This window comes from Cinclus cinclus, chromosome 7, assembly GCF_963662255.1.
Source record: "Cinclus cinclus chromosome 7, bCinCin1.1, whole genome shotgun sequence".
In the NCBI taxonomy this organism is placed as follows: Eukaryota; Metazoa; Chordata; class Aves; order Passeriformes; family Cinclidae; genus Cinclus; species Cinclus cinclus.
Genome location: NC_085052.1, coordinates 21413580 through 21434198, shown reverse-complemented (window position 1 = coordinate 21434198; position 20619 = coordinate 21413580). Strand labels below are relative to the sequence as shown.

The window sequence follows — 20619 nt, the reverse complement described above, 5'->3', positions numbered from 1 at the left end:
TAGAAATTAATTAGCCTGCAAAGTTTTAGAGCATAGGACAGTCTTTATCTGCTCTGAAGTTACTAGCACATCCTGGGATTATAGCCACAGTTTGTATTATTCCAGTACCCTAAGGAAGTTCATCAATATAAAAAGTAGTTTGAACTGTTTGTTTAATTATGTAATCCCATTGCACTCAGCTGAGAGCCACAGTGCCGCCTACAGAGTCATCCCACTCTGGCCTCATACTAATAATTAGCCATCATTATGCTTCTATCTGGGATTAATTTTTAATTGATGGAATAGGTAACTCTTCCACAATATGATATAAATTAAGGGGATAAAAAGCAAAACTGAAATAAAAAATTAACACTACAAAAGCAGCGCTAATAATAGGAAATGCCAATGCCCTCCACAAAATGGAAATGCCCTCCACACTTCTTTAGCCCTTGATTTATATATGATGGATACATGACATGTCCCTCACTTCCACCCCAAAAACAAAAGGCAGTTTAGAGTGACACTACACAACAGCATTTTGAAACAGATCACATTGCATGCTATAGTAGTAGAGCTCGATAAACATACAGTTCTGAATATCTTCCAGTGAGCCATAATGACAATGGATTAATGAAACAGTTATTCTCAGCACACACAAAACTGAGCACAGATCTGCTGAGCACTTGTACCAGTCCATGCTCTCTCCCAAGGTGCACCCTTGCAAAGATGGCCAGAAATGAGATGCTGTTGCCACAACTTGCCCACTCTGACTTTATTTATTTAGCATGACATCTCCCCTGATCCTTAGGAAAAAAGTTAACAAATGTTGGACCACAACCAAGACTAATCTGCCTAAAGGGCCGTAAGTCAGACATATCTCATGGCAATGGTGTAAGAAATAAAACAACAAACTAAAATCCCCCATAGATAAAACCAAGCAAATAAATGAAAACAAAACCACACCAATATACACTGCATGTTGACATTTATACAGGACTAGGAAAAAGACTTTTTATTGAAACTTTGATTTAGAGCTAGCTAAAAAGAATGACAAATCCTTGTTCTCAGTTATAATTACAAAAGCCTATTTACTTTTAAAGGCTTTAAATTATAAACAATTAGAAAAGAGTAAAAAGTAAGCTGTAATGTTCACATCAGAAAAAAATGCCAACCACGCATGGCAATCTTGACAACTTGCTACCTTGCATATTCCTGTGGGTAAGGTGAAGAGTACCAGGTCTGGATCTCATATTTTCCAAACTCAATCACTGAAGGGTATCGCCCACTTGTTTCACCAGTGTTTTTACACCCAATTTTCTGTCAGGTGCAAAAAAAAAAAAAAAAAAAAAAGAAAAAAAAAGAAAAAAAAAATAAAAAAAAAGTATTAGTTATAGAAAAGCACAAGAAACTTTAGCTTTATATAACCAATTTCACCCACTGAAAGCACAAGAAACCTGAAGTACCCAAATCAGCTGCTTAAGCTCTTTAAACCCTGACAGAGGACAGAATTTGCAAACACAGAATACAAACAGCAAGAGCCCAGCCAGAAAAGAAGCTCAACAGCCACAAATTCTATTCTCCCACAGCACCTAGTGTGATGATGTCCCTATATCTCTGATGCAAACTCAAAGCTGTCCTCCTGTCAAAGCAATGAGAGAAGAGGTATCAGTACAACCCTTCAAGAGTAACTGAAATTTACCTCAAAGTCAATAAGATGCTATCACATGGATTTCAGCTATAATACTGCATTTAGCTGATTAGAAAATGACTGCTAAGCTCTAAAAGGCTGGCAAAACATAAAAGAGTAAGAAAGGTGGGGAAAACCAAGCAATTTCAATGTCAACTTTCGAAACCTGACCACCTAACATTTTTAGGGATTGCATATGGAAGATGAAGAAAGCAAGTAGTGGGACCTATTTCCACGAGGAAACAGAAGTACAAGCTAATAATGAAACAGAATCTTTAAACTCGATTTCAATTTGTTGGTTAACACACTCTGAATGAAGACTGTCAAAAAGTCACTCTGTAATGTTAGTTCTTGTACACTAAACCTGAAAAAAACCTAAGCGACTTCCTAGCTGAAAAAAGTACAACACAGCCATTTATGATGCCATTTTAAGAAAGCAGCAACTGAAACATTACATTCACCCATCTTCTGACCCAGGTTCTCAAAGACACTGGTTGCTCATTTCAGGGACACAGACAAGTAAAAGTCTGATTCAGCTCAAATATTACCACTGCTAGATAAAATATACAGTATTTAAATTCAAAGTGTGGCAATTAATCAGGTATAATGAACTTATGGACTCACTAAACCCTGGTTTCTACCAAGCAGTATTTTCTGGGACCAACTTAGCTTTTCAGAATATCTGCTTTATTTGCAGAGGAAAATCATTAGGCACATCCTTACCAGCCAATATCCTCTCAGTCCTGACCAGGATGCCAGCTACTTTTAAACTCTATGCTTGATCCTGTAGTCCTGTGTCCAAAATGCTCAAGTATATCTTGCAAAATCTACCTCAAATGTAATTTATTATCTGATCCATTCCAGCACGAGGCCTTGTCTCCTATCTGTAAATACAGTGTCTCCCAAATAAAATTCACAGCAAGCATGATGTATTAGATTAAAAGGAATACATCAGAAATTAAGATGAAGAGACTGAAAATTAACTCATGTTTTATTAATAACTATATTTTGTGCAACATGATTCTTACCTCCAGGGAAAGTTCTCGGGCCTGCTTAAACACTTCCAAATCCTCCTGTGTAACAGTGTCCTTGGTTCCCAACAGAAATACATCCGCGTTTTCTTGTTTGATGCTTAGTTTGATTTCAGTATCTGTTATTTAAAACCAGCAAAAAGTTTATTCACAGACATGAAGGTTACACGTGCTTAGCAAAGTGATACTACTAAACAGGATTGCAACTATGGCTGTTATGAACTCCCCATTTTAAGCAAATTTAGGATTGCTATGTAACAGAAGTGATCCCTTCACCCCCTTTCTTGTTTTGTAGCTTGCTGCTGCATGAGCTATTTTTTCGTACTTGCTTATCTGTCTGTATAAGCCCTTACAGTCCAGTTCTACTAAATTAGTTTGAATCTCATGAAATGGAGCATATTTTATTGCTAGAACTATGCCACCTGATAAATTCCACTATACTCCGGAAGGTGAAAATGAACATAAGAGCAAAAAGTTGCCCTTAAAACTTGAAGATTAGTGCTAAGCTAAGTCTGTATTCAAACATTTTAAATTAAAAACATTTTTTCTTAAATAAAAGTAATAAAAAGGTAGTTCACAGCAGTACAGATCAAGTGTTGTGGAGACTGGAGTATGATGGAACTGTTCATGAAAAAGCAATGGAGCAGAGGGAAATGAATTGAAATGCCCACCGTTATAAGCACTGACAGCACACAATCATGATGACAGCACCACTGCCACAGGAACGGCAGGGGAAGAACAAGGAAGTAGCATGGACAAGTGGCTACTCATGCGGTACTACACAGCCATAAGCAACATGAAGGCATTTGGGGCTCCTAGTGTCACTACAGATGCAAAAAATAAAAAAAGTGGTGTGGTATTAGTCAGGGGAAAAAAAAAAAAACAAAAAAAAACCAACAAAACCAAAAATGTTTTGGAGATTTAGTCAGCATTAGATTAAAAGTCAAAGTTTTCTTGTTTTTGTATGAAAGTGAAGTAAGAACAAGAGAAATAGCTAAGACCTATGTGATAAAAACTTTGGTTTTGGACGGGAACACAGGTTTGGTTGGCGCTTCGACCTTTGCTTACCATCATCCTGATCAGGTTTAATCCTTCCGTCTGTCAAGCTCCCCTTCCCTGGTGAGGGGGTCCCCATCTGAGGGGTCATTTTATACTTTAATCTGCCTAGAATCCTGTGCTTTTTAAAGAAAGCTGTTCTCTTGAAGTGAGCAATTGCTTTAAAAGCATGTCCTCTAGACACACCCCATCCAGAGGCACAGGCATGAGACATAAACCTATTCCTAACCTCCTTCTTTCCATAGAAATGACCATTAGATATTGATGTGGAAGATAACTCTGGTTTACTACACAAATGCTTGTGGGGTGCATAGCTTGGGTGACCCTTTTTCCGAGACTGTTCCTGAATGGTATAGATATGAGAGAGTCCATCAAAGAGTCCCTTTAGCTGACTACTACTAGGTATACTTGACTGACTGGAAGAATTTGGGGCACAGTTAGAAGTCAAAGTGCTGAACTTTTGAGAGCTGGGGCTCTGACCAGAGATGGGGATTGGGGGTAGAAGTGAAGAAGGTGGAGGTTTTAGCTTTTGTGTGGTACCTGTAGCCAACACAAGAGAAGTGCATGACTGTTTCTGAGAGACCTTTTTCCTTGGACGATAGTGCTTTGAAAAGTCTATTATTTCACCTCGTGATCTGCGACCATCAGGTGATGGTGTAAAGAACTTAGTAAGGCCATCAATGAGACCTTTGGTTTTCTTGTTAACTTTAAGTGTAGAGGCAGATATGTAGGTGGAGGTGGTGGTGATTTTGGTGGTGGCACCAGGCCGAGTGGGGTCTGTAACAGGCAATCTGCTGCTTGAATCCTTCACAGATGCAGCATGACCAGATGAAGGTGTGGTACAGACTTTAGTCTTTTGACCCCTACCAGGTGACCCCCTTCCTGTGAATGCATTCACGGATCCTTCATCACTGGTTACAGACCTATGCAAAAATTTGAAAAATAAAAATCAGTGTTCAAAATCTTAACTCTCAAATATCACTATAGTTTATACAAGTTACCTAGGCCACTGTACTTAAAAATCTTTAAAGATATATATGCTTCAGAAATACATTTCACACTATGACATAACACCCATCTTTTTAAACTCTTCTCCTTTTTGTTCCCTCTGCCCTCTTATATTTAAAAGGTAGTCCACAAGTATATTTAAGTGCAGGCATAACAAGATCTCCCAAGTATACAGCCTTCTCACATACTCCTAGGCACAGCCAAAGTGTGCTTCTTTAGAAAAATATCATTACACTGTGTTTGTACAACAACTGCTCAATCACCACAGAGTTTATTGTACACACAGAGGAGATGGATGTTTTCATTGTTAATATGATATCAAAACAGCTAACTTCACACTACATTTGCTTGAACTGTAGAGAAAGCCTATTAATCCTTTAAAGCAATACAGTCAATCTTCAAGAAGCTGCTATTTTTCCCACACTCTTGCTGAATTACATAAAATGCGGCAGTAAAAGTTACCACCAAAGATCTAAAAGCCACATGAGGTAGTTTATTAAGTGCCTTACAAAAAACCCCAAAGAAATAGACTCTTTAGAAATTCTAAAGATAGCAAAGGAAAGGAAAGAGCAAGACTACAACCAAGGTGCATTTGCAGAAAAGCCATGAACTACTTAGGCCTAACATGGAAGGTATTAGGAAAAAAACAGAGTGGTGAATCTTATTTAAATACTAGGAAGGAAAAGGGCATACTGAAAGCCAACATTCGTGAGAGCAGAATTACAGGCTTAACTAGTTGCTAATAACTGATGAGAGGTACTACACTGCAGAGCAGTATGTTCTAGCACACAGAAACAGAACTTTCAAAAGTATCTGCAGTAAAAGACATAGCTATCAGGACACACAGTCAAATTACAAAGCCAAAAAAAACTACACAGTTGTATCTCATGCTTATTTTTCATTCCCTTTTCCATCCTGCTCTTTGAAGTTAGCTTATTTACTTTGCAGAAGAAAGTCGTCTTCCACAGATTTTCTGCCCTCTTAATTGAGAGACTGAAGTGATTAATTGCAACAGGTTACTTCTAATTAGGGATTCAACAGCCTAGGGCTACCATCTGGTTTACTGACCTCCAAGGGTCCCCCAGTTTAAGAACTAGCCCCTTGTCCACCCACACATCTTTAAATTTGGTTAGTTCCTAAGAGGCAACAAAACAAAAAACTTGCAAGTCTTTTGAATCCTTTGGCATCATACACACAAGACTGTCACAAGACCTATTCTCAGCACCAGATGTGGCCATCACCAGCAGTGCCAGAGGCCAGTATACACCTGGTTTCAGTTAATCTTACACAGTCATTTGCCTGTGAAGGCCTTCCTATAGATGGTCAACAGGCAAAAAACTATTCCAGTACTACTGGACAGATTTTCTTTGTACTATACAAGGACTAAATGGCATTGGCTAACCTTCCTGTATTTTGTATGACCACCCACTTTTTGTGTTTGACAATATTGTCTTCCATCACTCTTAAATAGGATTTCATGCAGATTTTATTCTATCTCCAACCACTATTTTTTCATAAAAAGATTACTTTGTTTTTATGCATGAGACACTGAAGTAATAGAAATGTGCTGGCAGTATTGCAAATATTTATTTTACAAAGAGCTTCCCAAGCACTCCTGTAACATGCTCATGCAGCTCACGTATTACAAAGAAAACCTTCCTGAAAATATTAATAATGTTCATAAAATACCAAAGACTTCTGCATCCTTTAACATCATGTTCACTTTAAAAAGTTACAGCTCAGAATCTCAATAGCAAAACATACCAGGAAAACCCTCATAACACTTCCAACCTTTCTATTACATGTATGAGGAAGGAGGAGAAGCAGAATTAGTGTCAGGGAGGGACACTGCTGCTAAATCCATCCTGTGGGAACCCAAACCAGAGGCATGTCTGTAGACAAGTAAGGTGGCAGGACTGTATTAGAACCAGTCCTGGTTCTGGTCAGGGCAGGGTTAATTTTTGAAGTAGCTAGGGGGAACATGCCCAGGACCCAGAGGTTATTCTGTACCACGTCATGGGCAGGGAAAGGGACTCTTCCAGGGAGAAGGGGCTCTTTCCTGCCAGGTAAGTGGGGAGCAGCTGGGTAACACCATTCCAAATAATCACGTCAATTGTTTTGCCTATCTTGTACACTTTGTTATTGGTACTGTAGCTGTTACTCTTTGCTTTCTCATCACACTGCTGTTTCCAGTAAATTGTTCTTATCTCAACCTGGATCTTTACTTTTTTGTGTCTTCAGTTCTCCTCTCCAGCCACTGGCAAGGGGAGGGGGAAGCAAGCAAGCAGCCTGTGGTTTGGAGAGTCTCAGCAGCAGCACTAAGCTGGGGAGTACCACTCCTAAGCCACCACAGTCCTAACCTCCAGCTAAAGGTTTATGTGTTTTCAAAGGGTAAAACCAGAGGTACAACTAAATCCCAACGCATAGCTAGAGATCTAGGGAATATTTTTATTATGCACACACAATGATATACAGAAATCTCAATGACCTTCAAATTTCTAAGCTATTTATTCAGAAGGAGACTGGAGAAGTACAATGTTTCACCCAGTCTAACCGTATGGTCTCGTCAGCCAATACAACTACATCTTTTACTCTAATGTAGTGTCACACTTTATTTCCGGTCCTGAACTACTTTCCTAGAGCAACATAAATTGAATTTTAAGACAAAAACCAAAAAGGCAAGATGAAAAGATCCTGGCAGACAGAAAGGCAAAAGAGAATATAGCAAGATGCACAGCATCATGTACATCAACTTGACTAGTGCACTATACGGTAAGTACTTTTCCTTCTATTTTCACATATGGGCTCCACTGGCTTCAAAAATCCTTGTTTTGCAAAACAAAAGGTTTTACAGAAGCTCCTGTGCAACTCTGAATAATTCAAGATGGGTTATTAGACTGTAGAGAAGACTGTCACAATGTACAGAACGAGTAGTTGGTAGAGTCAAAAAGCTTTTCAATTGCTTACTTGACATAGCCGAACAGTTAAACAATATTTAGATGGGGGGAAAAAAGGTGTCTGTGGGTAGGAACATGTGATGGAGGGCAAGATACTACTGTAGGTGACACAGAATCTGTTCCTGTTTAACACTCAGTGTAATGTCAACTCTGTATTTGAACGCTACTTAAACAATCCTCTAACCAAGACTTACAATGTCCAACTACAGTGTTTCGTGGGAGGACAGATGCTAAGAAAAATTACAGCACACTCTTATTTTAGATAAACACACTCCTGGAGAAGCAAGAGGAATTGCAATCTCTTTTCCTAGTAACCAGTGGCGGCTTAACAGCAGAATTCAAGTAATAATTTTTTACAGAGGAGCACTGAAACCAGAACTTCCCTATTACTTGTATCATTTGCTTTTGAAACAGGTTTTGTGAGCTGATATTAACTAATAAAGTATTTTTTATACAGTTTTCAAACAGCTCTTTGAGCAGAACAGTCTCCAGAAGCTGTATATAACTGGCTTGATATTATCCTCTTTGTATTCTGTAGGTACTTAAATTATTTAAAGTTACACTTAGAAGACAGCTCTGGCATAAGTTATTATGAAGTTTATTTGCATCTGCTATAGGTATAATTTTTGATAAAAACTTATAGGATCTGAAAAATTAAGTTACATTAATTTTTTTATCACCTTCTGACATGACACCAAAAGCACCTACTACTAATTTAGAAGTTATTGAACACTGGGCTGAAAGGCACGTACTAAATCACTCATTTTTTATTTTTACAATATTGAAGTAGAGTTAAAAACTGCTTAGATATGCATCAAATTTTTATCTGACTACATTCTCAGAAATATCTAAAGAAATAAAAACAGGAGAAACTTACAACATTCGTTGCTTTAATTTATTTTTCGGTCGTCCAATAGGTTTTGCATATCGTCTCCTTATTTGCGCAGCTTTCTCGTGAAGCAGCTTTCTCCCTTTCTTCTTTGGTCTACAGACCTGGCAAATCCACATCCCTATATAAAGGAAAATTAGTTTAGTTGTACATAACTTATCTAATCTGTACTGCAGGTGCATACCAAGATACATACCAAGTATACACAAGGTTAGCAAATTATCTCGTGAATGGAACAGAGGGAAGGGAAAGTGGACCAGAAAAGTCATCCACCTCTATCTAGCCATACCCTGAAAGTTTTAAAAGCAAAGTGCTCATGAAAGTGGGAAAAAAGAGGCAACAAGGATTACAGAAAAGATCATGAGAAATTAGGTTCCTAGAAGAATTTCTGTTCTAGCTTGTCCCTCCCTATACTGCCTAGATCTTTCTCCAGACACAATTAAGACAGGGTAAAACATCTACATGTGTGTTACAAAGCCACTAGGGTAGAGCATGCTAAAGAATATACTATACCACATATTTGTTTTAATATACAACTTGAATTTAGCATCCTTTGTACATTACACAGCCATGTCTAAACCTTTATTGTAGATAAGGATGGGGACTGGGAGGGGAAGAATTGAAGAAAGTCTTTAATGTAACTTTAAGATTAAATATGGAAAGCCATAAAGATGTAAGAGCAAAAGTGAGAGGTAGCATAGGTCAAATCTAGAAATTAGAGAAACTGAAGACACATGCATTTTGTTTCGTTTGCCCGTTTTTCCAATTACTTCTACAAAAGGCAGGAAGAGTCTCTTCCACATATTCCAAGGACTTCTTCATCAGTGTATATACTCCAAGCATTTCAACAGCCTTTCTAAAATTTCACCTTCAATAAACTGGGCAACGAGAACTACACAGCGAGTTCATCTTCTCAGCTAAATGCAGACCTTTATTCTCTTCCTAAGGAGAAAACCCCTCATATAACAACAAATAAAATTGCCTTTGATATGAATGAAATCGTACTATTCATCATTGAAAAGAAAAACTAAAACAGCATTCTTGAGAGGTTTTGGTCACTTAATACAAGACTGAAAAAGAAAGCCTTTTCATGGAAAGGATTTTTAAGATCACCTTTTGGCATTCGGGACAGTGGCGGGTCACAGCACTCCATGTGGAACCCTCTATCACAGGAGTCGCAAAAAAGCATGTTATCCTGGGGGGAGGGAGGGCAGGGATGAGGGGTTGGAGAAAAGGAAAAAGGAAGAAAAGACTTAATACAGTGTTGCTTCAAGTTGTACATCAATTATTTGCATTTGGACATGTGCTAATTATAAAGCTTCCATAAACAAAGAAGAGCCAAATAACACTGAACAAGTCGAACTTACTGCATTTTTGCCTTGGATCCTACACGCACTGCACGTCTTGCATTCAATACACTGCCACCTCAAGGCCTTCACATTTGTTGTCAACTCAGGACAGAATTTCAAACATGACGGATGTCCTAAAAAACACCAAAATGTTACTGAGAGCTTGAGATCCAAGATTGGGTAGATTGATTTTGAAGTTCAGCAGGATGTAGCCAGCACGACCAGAACCCTGCAAGCACCAGCTGCTTTCAGAATTTTGCAACACATTATTTAACTCATCTACTTCATACAAATACACAGAGTAATTGTCATGCAGACAGGCAGAAAATTGACTTCTACTGTAACTGACACCAGTGAATCATCTATGTAAGCACCTAAAACTCAACATTTCATTTTCACTAGATTATTTCCATAGCATATTAAACTGTCACTGCTTCTGAAAAAAGTATATTTATAAACTTGATCACACTCCCTTTCCCAGCAGTGCAAAATAAACAGAGGAAACCTTTAGATGAAACTGCATTAGTTATTTTACTAACTATATTAAATATCTACCAGAGAAACTGAATAGCTAAACTATATGTGTTTTTTTTAAATTTCAAAATTATTACTTAATTATACACAAAGAACAATTTCAGAGTAATAAAAAGGGGAAAAATTAATCTGGAAATTTACATAAAGAAAACAATAGAAGGTTTAAAATGGAGGGAGTGGGTGTGGAGTAGTTGAACTACCACTCTCACAAAACACAAATTCCTCGGCAGGACTATCCTCTTTTCACAGTAGCCTTGAAGGCCTACATGACTTATTCCAATTAACAGAAGACACCAGACAACTGAACACATCCAACACCTTAGGCAATACTGGCAGTGATTTTTTTCATGTCTTCAACAACCTCGGAATGTACCCTTAATGCAGAAAAGATAAAGGCACTACTATATAGGAAGGGATAAGCATTCCCAGGGAAACACTTTATGATAGTGTTATGTTCAGAGATTATCTACCAAGAACATAAACACAGAAGTTGTCACAGGCATAAGAATCCCTGATGCCATGCTGCATTTATAGATGGCTGCAGTGATGTGGCATGCATCAAAGGTGCTTTCTTCTCACTGTCAGAGTTGGGAAGAGTGCTTTCTTCTAGGTAATGGTGTAGTCACAGTGATTCAGACTTTCTCCAATGACTGTTTCTCAGTCCAGGACTGAGCTAAAACACCATAAATAAAAATAAAATCTAATCCATGAGCATTCGCTATTTTTGTCTTCTAAGGGACTGAGGCATGAATGGAAAAGACTGATGGAATGCAAAAGCCACATAAATAAGGGACAATTTCAGATTTTACTTCCTTTTATTCTATTTGTCCAAGGCTCAAACCACTTCCTTGTTAAATTTTGAAAGACAATTTGAATTGTGCATTTTCTTAAAATGTAGGGATATAATCTATTAGTAAGGAGCAATCAATAATAAATTCAAAGAATAGTTTCAGAAAGATATTGAAAAAGCATAACCATTTGATTCTTAGCACACAGTTTAAGATATACCAACATTCTTTGTGCTTCAAATTGCATATGCACTTTCAAGAGCATGACAAATATACTACAACTGCCGAGATGAGTTCAGTGAGATACTGTTCCCTTCAATGAAACCCCCTGGAGAGGCTGATATTAGTAATCAATATCACATAAAGACTTATTTATCAACTATGACATAGCAACTCGATTAACACATTAAAGCATAGTCATAAATCAATCACTTCCATGTAAGTATATTTAATTCCAGTTATCTACCCTGCACACAAGTGATTTATTTCAAGGAGCAAATAAGTTGCAGCTAAAATTGTTGATTTTAATTTTAAGTAAATAACTGCAATGTAGAAACATATGAAACATCCATTCTCACTGGTTGGTAACTACTGGTTGAACAAATGAAGCATAACTATGTTACTTTATATCTCTTATCTACCAGTGGAATATTTCTCATTCAAGCAATTACACAGCTTAATATGTTTCTTTAAGCACTACATTTTATTATTAGACAAAAATTCAAGAAAAATATTCCACTGGTATTAAACATGAAGATTCTGTCTGCAATTGCAAATCCTTGAGCCACAAGTAACTAGAACTGGAAGGGTGCAAATGGGAACCACCACCATGTATTTGCCATGTTTTTTCACTAGGTATGCAGAGGCAGAGACAGCCCAGAAACTTTTGGATTTCAAAATACCATATGGTATTGTTCTTTAATAGCTGATAATACTTAAATTATTCATTGCAGACACAAATTAACAGTGCAAATCTAACAATAAAACGTATAGGGTGATGCCTACCAGACATTAAATGGTAATCCATCTTCAATTTTAAAAGGAACTCTGTTTAACTACAATCATAGCAGTTACACAGATTTTGTAGTTTAACAAATTTCCATAGTCAGTTGAAGTTGCTGTGCCCTTCACTGATTTTACAGCTCTTTTTTTTTAAAAATTTGAGAGTTGAAGGAAAACATGTTTTAGTCTTCCAAATTTGCAGTATTTCAGCTCCAACTAATCTAAACTGAAATTAAAAACATACCATCTTCTCCATATCCAGAAGCTGATAAAACTTCAAGATGTTTCCAACACTAGTTTGAAGTGTTTAAACTGGTAATTTCTTCTGGTTCCACCATGTTGACTTTCTTTTAAAACTCAACAGCATCAATATTTTTATGTCTCAAACAAGTTAACCAGATTACTGGAAATTTAGACCTCTGCAACCTCAAAAATTTCACCAGGAATACATACAGGCCTATTTTAAAATGTAACACTTCAAAATTAATTCATCTGTGTTAGAAATGGTTAAATTTTGTGATACACTGACATGGCAGAAATAGGTGAGATCAGGAAGCCAAAAGTGAGGGTCTCATTCCTTTGTGATTGAACGCAATTTCTTTAACCTGCCCACTTTTGTGTCTTCCTCACAAAGCTGAGCCTTTTTTACTCACTAAAGGATTTGAGGAAAAAGCTAGTCTTTTAAAAGAACAAGCATTAGATCAGCGACTACAATTAAACACAGTGCTAAATTAGTTATGCTAGTATCTTCAGATATTTTTTTACTTTACCACAAATACTGGGAACTACTGTATAAGATAATTCACAAAAAAAAAAAAAAGAAAATAAAAAAAAACACAAAAAAACCCCCAACCAAACAAAAACCCCTTCAACTTGTATCTGATAATGTTTCAGGTAGAAAGTGTTATTATTCCTTAGGGAGACTAGCTATGAGCAGAGATGGCCAGTGGCACCTGTCTTGGGGATATACCAGTTTTTTCTACCAGCAGGTTTCTCAGCAGTTCCTTTTATCCAACTAGTCTAATATCCTTATATAGACAGCAATAGCTAAGACAATTTCATTATTCCATTATTACCCCAGCATACCTTAAATCTCATCTAGAAACCAATCTCTGCCCAGTTCTTTCCAAACATTTTCTGTCCCTATTCCTCTTGACCTGAGTCCAGAGTCTCTGTTGCTCTGCTCTCCAGCCTCCCCTACCCATCTTTGATGAGTAACCCACCCAGCCTCCTCAGGATAGCATCCAATTTGAAAGGAGTGTACCCATAGGTATTCTACTTTTTGCTATTTCCTGCCTTTTAAAAGTATTTATTGTAATTCTCCAGTCACTCATCTTTTTCCCCCCTCATTCTACAACTTCAATCCTTCATGAAAATCTGTCAGCAGCGGCTCTTTAACTGCTTCTGCACATCTTGTTTGGAAAAATAGAAGCAGAGTTTGATTCTTGTTCTCAAGTGTATTGATTTTTCAAAATCAGGAGATAGGGAAAAAGCAGGAGAGTGGTAAAAAAAACAAAACACCAACACAAAAGCCAACCAAAACCAAGAGGAACTATGTCTGCTTTTGTAATGGGATTTGTTTTCTCACATCTGACATCCCTCATCTTACTTCCTGAGAAAATCCTCTGTGCCAACTGACAAAGCAGTGCATTTCATTTCTACTACCCAAATACTTTTCCCTCCTAAATAGCACAAAAATGTGCAGCCATCCAGCTTGTGTCTGCTTTCAGGATACAGAAGCACTACCTGAAAAGACAAAAGCGACTTGACACAAAAACAAAAAGGGAAAACAGACATACCAGTAGTGGGCACTGCAATTTAATCTCTGATCAACTGAACAATTTGCTTGCTGTGCACAACATGCAATTTCTTTTCTATTTGTTAGACAGCAAGACCAGCTTTGAGATACACTGCAATGTGCAAAATTACAAATCCAATTACAATAAAACTCCACTTGAGTGAAGTTTTGTTATTTATAAATTGCAGTGAAATTGGTTTTTATTTTAGTTAGGCATCAGTAGCTAAAGTTTAACCACCCAGCAAACTGATTGGCAGTCTCAACATTTCATTCCTTATATCTAATACATCTGAGGAACTAATTAAAGATAATTTAGTCTTAATGAGGCAGAGAGAATGTATCGGTGTTAATTCAAATAGAAGCAGATCCATGAAAGTCAAGACTTCCAGTTCTAAAGTGTCTTAAGACCCACTGGGGAATTACTGCACAACAGAGGAGTAGCTGATACCTAAGCTCACCTGTTTAAGTAAACACTGTGCACCAGAATCCAACCAAGTATTAATTTTGCAAATATCAGAAAACAGATTTGAAAACAGAGGAGACCTGTAAACCACTAAAGGAAGACAATTTAAAATTTATGAGGTTTGCTGTTGCATACTGGGTTGAAGAAGTTATTTTCTTATTTCAGAATGTTATAATTGGCTAAAATATTCTAAAAAATACACTGGCTAAAATGCAAAGCAACTATCAGGGTGACAGATTGAGAAGCAGACAATCAATAACATATCCTGATTAACTGAAAACATGTTTTTTATCCATACTTTTTTGTTTTTACTCAAGTACTGATGTAGTCTGTCCTGGGTACTGCCACAGCTGCTGTCAGCATAACTACAAAATGATGATACTCATGGACTCCACATTCACAGAATCACAGAATATCCAGAGCTGGAAGGGACCTGCAAGGATCATTAAGTTCAACTCCTGGCCCTTCACAAGGCATTCCCAAGAGTCACAACTCAGTGCCTTGAGAGCATTGTCCAAACACCTTTTGAGCTTTGTCAGCCTTGGTGCAGTGAGCAGTGCCCTGGGGAGCCTGTTCTAGTGCATAACTGGGGACAGCTAGTCCCAGTTCTAGCGGGGAGGGAGGTTGTTCCAGCACACAGCCACACTCTGGATGAAGAAGCTTCTTCTCAACCTCCCCTGACACAAGTTCAGGCTGCTCCCTCGTGCCCCACACTGAGTCACCACAAAGAAGAGAAGCACCTGCAGTAGGAACAGCCACAGAGCCTGCAAGAGCTGCTACAACACACAGAGGTAAGGTACATGCAATCAGTAGTGTCATTATCTGGTGCCATATCAGACTGCCCACCTGATATGGTATGTTACCTGAAATAGTATTCAAATTCCCTCTTCAGTAACACAATTTTATTAAAAAATGAACTGATGTACAGCAAGATATACAGCAGCAAAAACTGCTACATAGTCTTTATTACTGTGATTATTATATTCCTCAGCTTCTGAAATGTTGCAAATCTGTGCAAGCAAAATTCTTGATCATTTGATGTCACAATGCAAAAACGAGTTTGCAGAGCCAACATATATCCCAAACAATAAGTGAATTCTTCTACTGTAAAAGTGCATTTTCTCTCTCTTAATTTACACAGCAGATCTATACTTAGACATAAAGATGAATTTGTACTTCTCACTTGTAATTATCCTAATTGTACATATGACAAAATTCTATTTTAAGACATGACAAACAAACAAAAACCAAACCAGCAAACAAAACCAAGAAAAACAACAACAACAACCACCACCACCACCTCTTCCACCCTCCTGGGTTCAGTTCCCAGTTTATGTTTGTTCAAAGACAGGATAAGGTTCACAAGTTTAAAACATTTTTAGAAGACATATTAAACCAAACATTTCTACTATTTGTAAATTCAGCCAACTTACCACTGCTGCCACAATCTGCACAAGACAAGAGCTCTTCTGGTTTTTTTTCACGATTTGATTCTTTTGTTCCCAAGCAAAAGCTACATATCGGGATGGGATCAGCCCGTGGCTAGATTTAAAAATAAACAGACAGTTAGTTAAGAAAAAAAATCCCCAAACTAAAACACACCTGCCGCCATGGCTTTTACTTGCTATTTTGTTGTACCACGTATTAATTGCAAAGTCAAGTGTCCACTTTACTAACTTTGTTACAAAGTTTTTACCTTAACTTATTTCATAGACTTTACATTGGGCCAGAATAACCCACCCTGTGTATTAATCCATGTAACTGTCTCTAATACAAGAGTAGTGTTAACAAAAACAAGGAAAAATTAGAACTTGGGACACTATCCTTGCACAAGCAACTGCAACTCCAGAATACAATCACTTGCTCTTCACATTTAACAGCGCTCAAAGATCAAGACGCAAACTACTCTTTATTACAGATGAATATAGTTCCTTTACACCAGAAAACAAACTTAGTAAAAATTCTCAAATTCAAGACATATTTTATTACTTGCAAATCCAATACAATTCATAACCCCCTCTGAAACTACTATTTTAGGGTAAAAGCACGGGCTTTTACCGATCAGGAGTTATCAATTGCAGTCTGATGAGTCCCATCAGCTTTGATACACATCCATAATAAAAAACATGCAAACCTTTCAATGTCTGGAAGCAATACACAGAACTCTTCAGAGAATTGCTTCAGAATTGGATACAATTTTACCACCTATCTTCCTTATCAATTACATGGCAAACTATCAGAGAATAAGTATTATATAGTTTCTGCACTGCATTTTAGAGCTTTAATGAAAACACTAACATGCAACATCCAAAATATGAATGTCTGAATGACTACATGGAACTATCTGTAAACAGGTCTGTAACAAATAAAATTATATGCAACTACTTCTCCCAAATGGGATAGATAGCTAGACAGACAGATAGTCAAACAATAGAGTCCCTTCTAGCAGAGAGTATCACCGTAACTCAGATTAAAATGGTTCCTTTTGTAAATTCACCATTTCCAGATTCAGGTAGGCAATGCTGTTTAACATATCAAAGCAATCATGTATTTGCTTTACCTTCATTTTCCATTTCCTCTTTATGCTACAATACTTGGAAGCTATCTTCACTTGACCTATAAACCTGTATTCCATTACAGATCCGGGAAGTGGGGAATCCTTGTTTTTAAGGGTATTCTTGTAGAAAAAAATTAGTCCATGGTGATGTGCCTTTAAATCTCAACACAGCAGAACACAAATATTGAAACTACTATTATTAAGCTTTAAGTTATTAAGCTTTATGAACATTTTAAGTCAAGCAGCAGGAAGAATACTGACACCAGGAAGGTAAGTTTGTCCTAGCCATAGAGGGGGAGCACACATAAACACAGTTCCATATAAACATATCCTGAGGCATCCTAGTTTTTCTGAAAACTTAGTCCTCAGAAGGTCTGCTCACTGTTCAACTCTTCCAAAGTCAATTACTGAAATACTGACATACTTGTATACCCCAAAGAACATACATAAAAGATAAACAGAGCTGAACTTCTTGCAAGTATGGAGATGTGTGTTCTCTTCCATCATCTACAAAAGGGAACTCCTGTAACCTTCTTACAAGCAATAGGAACAAACATCATCTGCAGTCTTTTGTCTTACTAAGGTGTCCATTATGAATTATATGGTTAGCTGAAATATGAAATTGCTACTTGGATAAAAATAACCGTTTAAGTTATAAAACAGACAGCTTTCAGAAATGGTCGTGCTTCCAAAAAAATAAAAAGCATTATTGGTGTTGTAGGTTTTAGAAGGATGACATTGAATCAGATCAGTAGTTCTATAGGTGGGAAGGGTTATACCAATTACTTGCAGGACTTTTCACTTGTTAAAAACATAAATATACATATATATAAGTATATATAAACAAGAACAAATAGAATTATTTAGTTACTATTCTTGCCAGTCAAATAGAATTCAACAGATCTTTCCCATCATTTTGATTTTATCAGATATGTCACTGAAGCAAAATTATACTAACAAAAAACCCAAAATATATAAACTAGGCTAATAATCAGCAGTAGAAAAGGGGTCCAGAGGTATTCAAACACATTTTGCAGCATTTTGTGGCCATTTCTTAATTGCTACTTACAGTTTAATACAGATAACTTAAAAAGACAGATTATGCTTTTAGTGGAATCCAGTAAAAATATCTTCTTGGCAACCATACCATTCTCCTTCCCTTCAATGTAACAGTGCTTTACCCATTTCAAAAAGGCTTGTGCTGATAAATAATTTACTAAGCTTCACACATCATTCAAATCCAGGTCCACAATCTCATCTATCTTCCCAAGACTTCTTTTTTTTGCTCTAGGAAAAGACATGGCCATTAGCCAACATTCATTTACTTCCCTATTTCAAACATGCCCCCGCCCTCCCCCCCCCCCCCCCCCTTTTTTTTTCCTGAAGGTAAAATAAAGGACAAAGGTTGTTGGCAGTTCAGGGCTACAAAGACTGATGTTCCCATACCAAAACAAATGACAAAGAGCTTGCAAATCCTATCACTTCATATACAAGTTTCCAAGAAACTTACAGGCTCTAGCATATTCTTGGAAGCCATTTACATTCAAAACTGTACCACAGGCTCTGTTCTCTCAACTACTGAAAGAATACACACACACACATACACACACACTCGTGTCAGCACAGTAAACAAGACATCAGCCCAATTTGCTTTAGCTTGCACAGTCGAAGCAAACCTGAATTCACATTGATAGTATTAGTTCTGGCTCACAACCATCTCAATTATCATAAACTAAGGGATTTGGGGGGTTAAGTTTGGGGGTCTGGTGCATTTTCTTAGCTATTTATTAAGAGCAGCAGAATGTGGTCCAAACAGCAAAGCACCTCCCTCCTACCTTAATCAAAGGGAGCTCTAAGAGAAATTAATCTATTTTTCTGATCAGTAGTTTATCTTCTAAAATATAGCAACCGCATATCTTTTGAAAAACAATGATTAGTCTTCAGGAAGGCTAATGCCATTTCATCTCCTACAGGAAGCAGTTCTATTCAAGTCTGTTATTCAACACTGCAGTATTTTGAACCAGATGAAGGATGAACCAGCAATACTTTTTGTCTTAATATTTTATATTAATATTTGTGTTACAAAAGCTTTAGGAGTATGGCGTCTGCTCTGCCACACAAGGGAGGTCTGAATAACTCTTACCCAGACAAATACTATTACTTCAACAGAACTAATAAGCTGAGAAGAATTTTTCATCCCTTTAATTTTGCAAACAAGGCAAATGACAACTTGCAAAACAATTTAGTTTGCTAAGTTACTAGAAACTGAACATTCAAATTTAAAAGACTGCCTTGTTCTAATAACTGTATTCCCAATTGCAGTAAGAGCAAATTACAGAAAATTCATCCCTTATGCCAAAATACATTCAGAAATTGAAGTTTCACAAAGAGCAGTCAAGAACATGGATTTAAAAAAAAAAAAAAAGATGTACCATGGTGTAAAGAGACACCATGGAGCAACAGCAGACCACCAACTCAGCACCTGTAAACAGACTGGGATTTTATTTTACTTTCCAAGTAGAAATTGAACTGCACTTGTTTAAGCATCACACATTCAACTGCCATAGTCAATCAATCCCTTAAAACATCATACATAGAACAACTGTATTCCATCAATCCTCTAAATAGTGTTAAAATCACAGATGAGATTGTATCACCAAAAACCACCAAAATCCAACTTCACAACACCTATAATTTCAAAATTATTCTAAACAATACTTGATTGTGATTATTCTAACACTTGAAACAGTTTTCACTAAAATATATGAATGTGTGTACACTAAATTTTGTTCATGGCTTCATTACTTCAGTCACTAAAGAACACAAGAATAAAAATATGTTTAATACAAGTTTGTGCTACAGATAAAGATTAAAAATAAAAAATATTGGTTTAATGCCTTCAGTAAGTGTTCTGTAATTGATCCAATTGAAAAAACCACCCCAAAGTCACCAAAAAAACCACAAAGCATTTTAACTATTTGACATAGTTTACACATTGTGAAACATTAAGGACCCACTATCCTTACTGCTCACAGTCTTCACATATTCTGCATTCTGACTGGTCCACAAAAAATAAAGATTCATAAAATGGTTTAGATCAGAAAGGACAAAAATCTCATTCCAACTGCCCTGCCATGGGCAAGGACACCTTTCATATCATCATTAATTTAGAAATAACAACATAGTGTTGGCATTAGTTAAACTAGTGCAGTGTCCATGTTTAAGGAAAGACTTAGAAGCCATTTATGCAACCAGTAAATTATTTTGTTTATTTTAATGACTCACAGCTATCTATTCTGTGAAACTAACAGGCTTTGCCCTCAGTAAAAATTCAGCTGGACTTCTGTTACCTTATGCCAGAACTTGTCTCAGAACTACAGCCCAAAGTAACAATTATTTTCCTTTTTAGTTTCTGTGCTTGGGGAATTTATATGCTTATTTGATTGTATTTATAGTTACCATGAAATTTTTAAAGCATGTAGCACGTTCTAACATCCCACCCCGTAAGAAGTCACATTAGG

At 37.0% G+C, this 20619-nt stretch overlaps 1 protein-coding gene across 9 annotated transcripts in view; it reads right to left on the bottom strand.

The window, feature by feature from the left end:
* KAT6B (lysine acetyltransferase 6B) overlaps positions 1 to 20619 on the bottom strand; it is a 111030-nt gene that overhangs the window by 41190 nt on the left and 49221 nt on the right. For 3 of the 9 annotated variants that reach the window (XM_062496781.1, XM_062496782.1, XM_062496780.1), the window contains 7 exons: positions 15975 to 16083; positions 9975 to 10090; positions 9721 to 9802; positions 8596 to 8728; positions 3766 to 4676; positions 2695 to 2816; positions 1181 to 1296 (listed from right to left, as the gene is read on the bottom strand). In XM_062496781.1, the coding sequence (XP_062352765.1) occupies positions 1181 to 1296; positions 2695 to 2816; positions 3766 to 4676; positions 8596 to 8728; positions 9721 to 9802; positions 9975 to 10090; positions 15975 to 16083 (1589 nt within the window). The remainder of the gene's footprint in view (positions 1 to 1180; positions 1297 to 2694; positions 2817 to 3765; positions 4677 to 8595; positions 8729 to 9720; positions 9803 to 9974; positions 10091 to 15974; positions 16084 to 20619) is intronic. The other 6 variants (XM_062496783.1, XM_062496784.1, XM_062496785.1 and 3 more) reach the window with 4 other exon arrangements.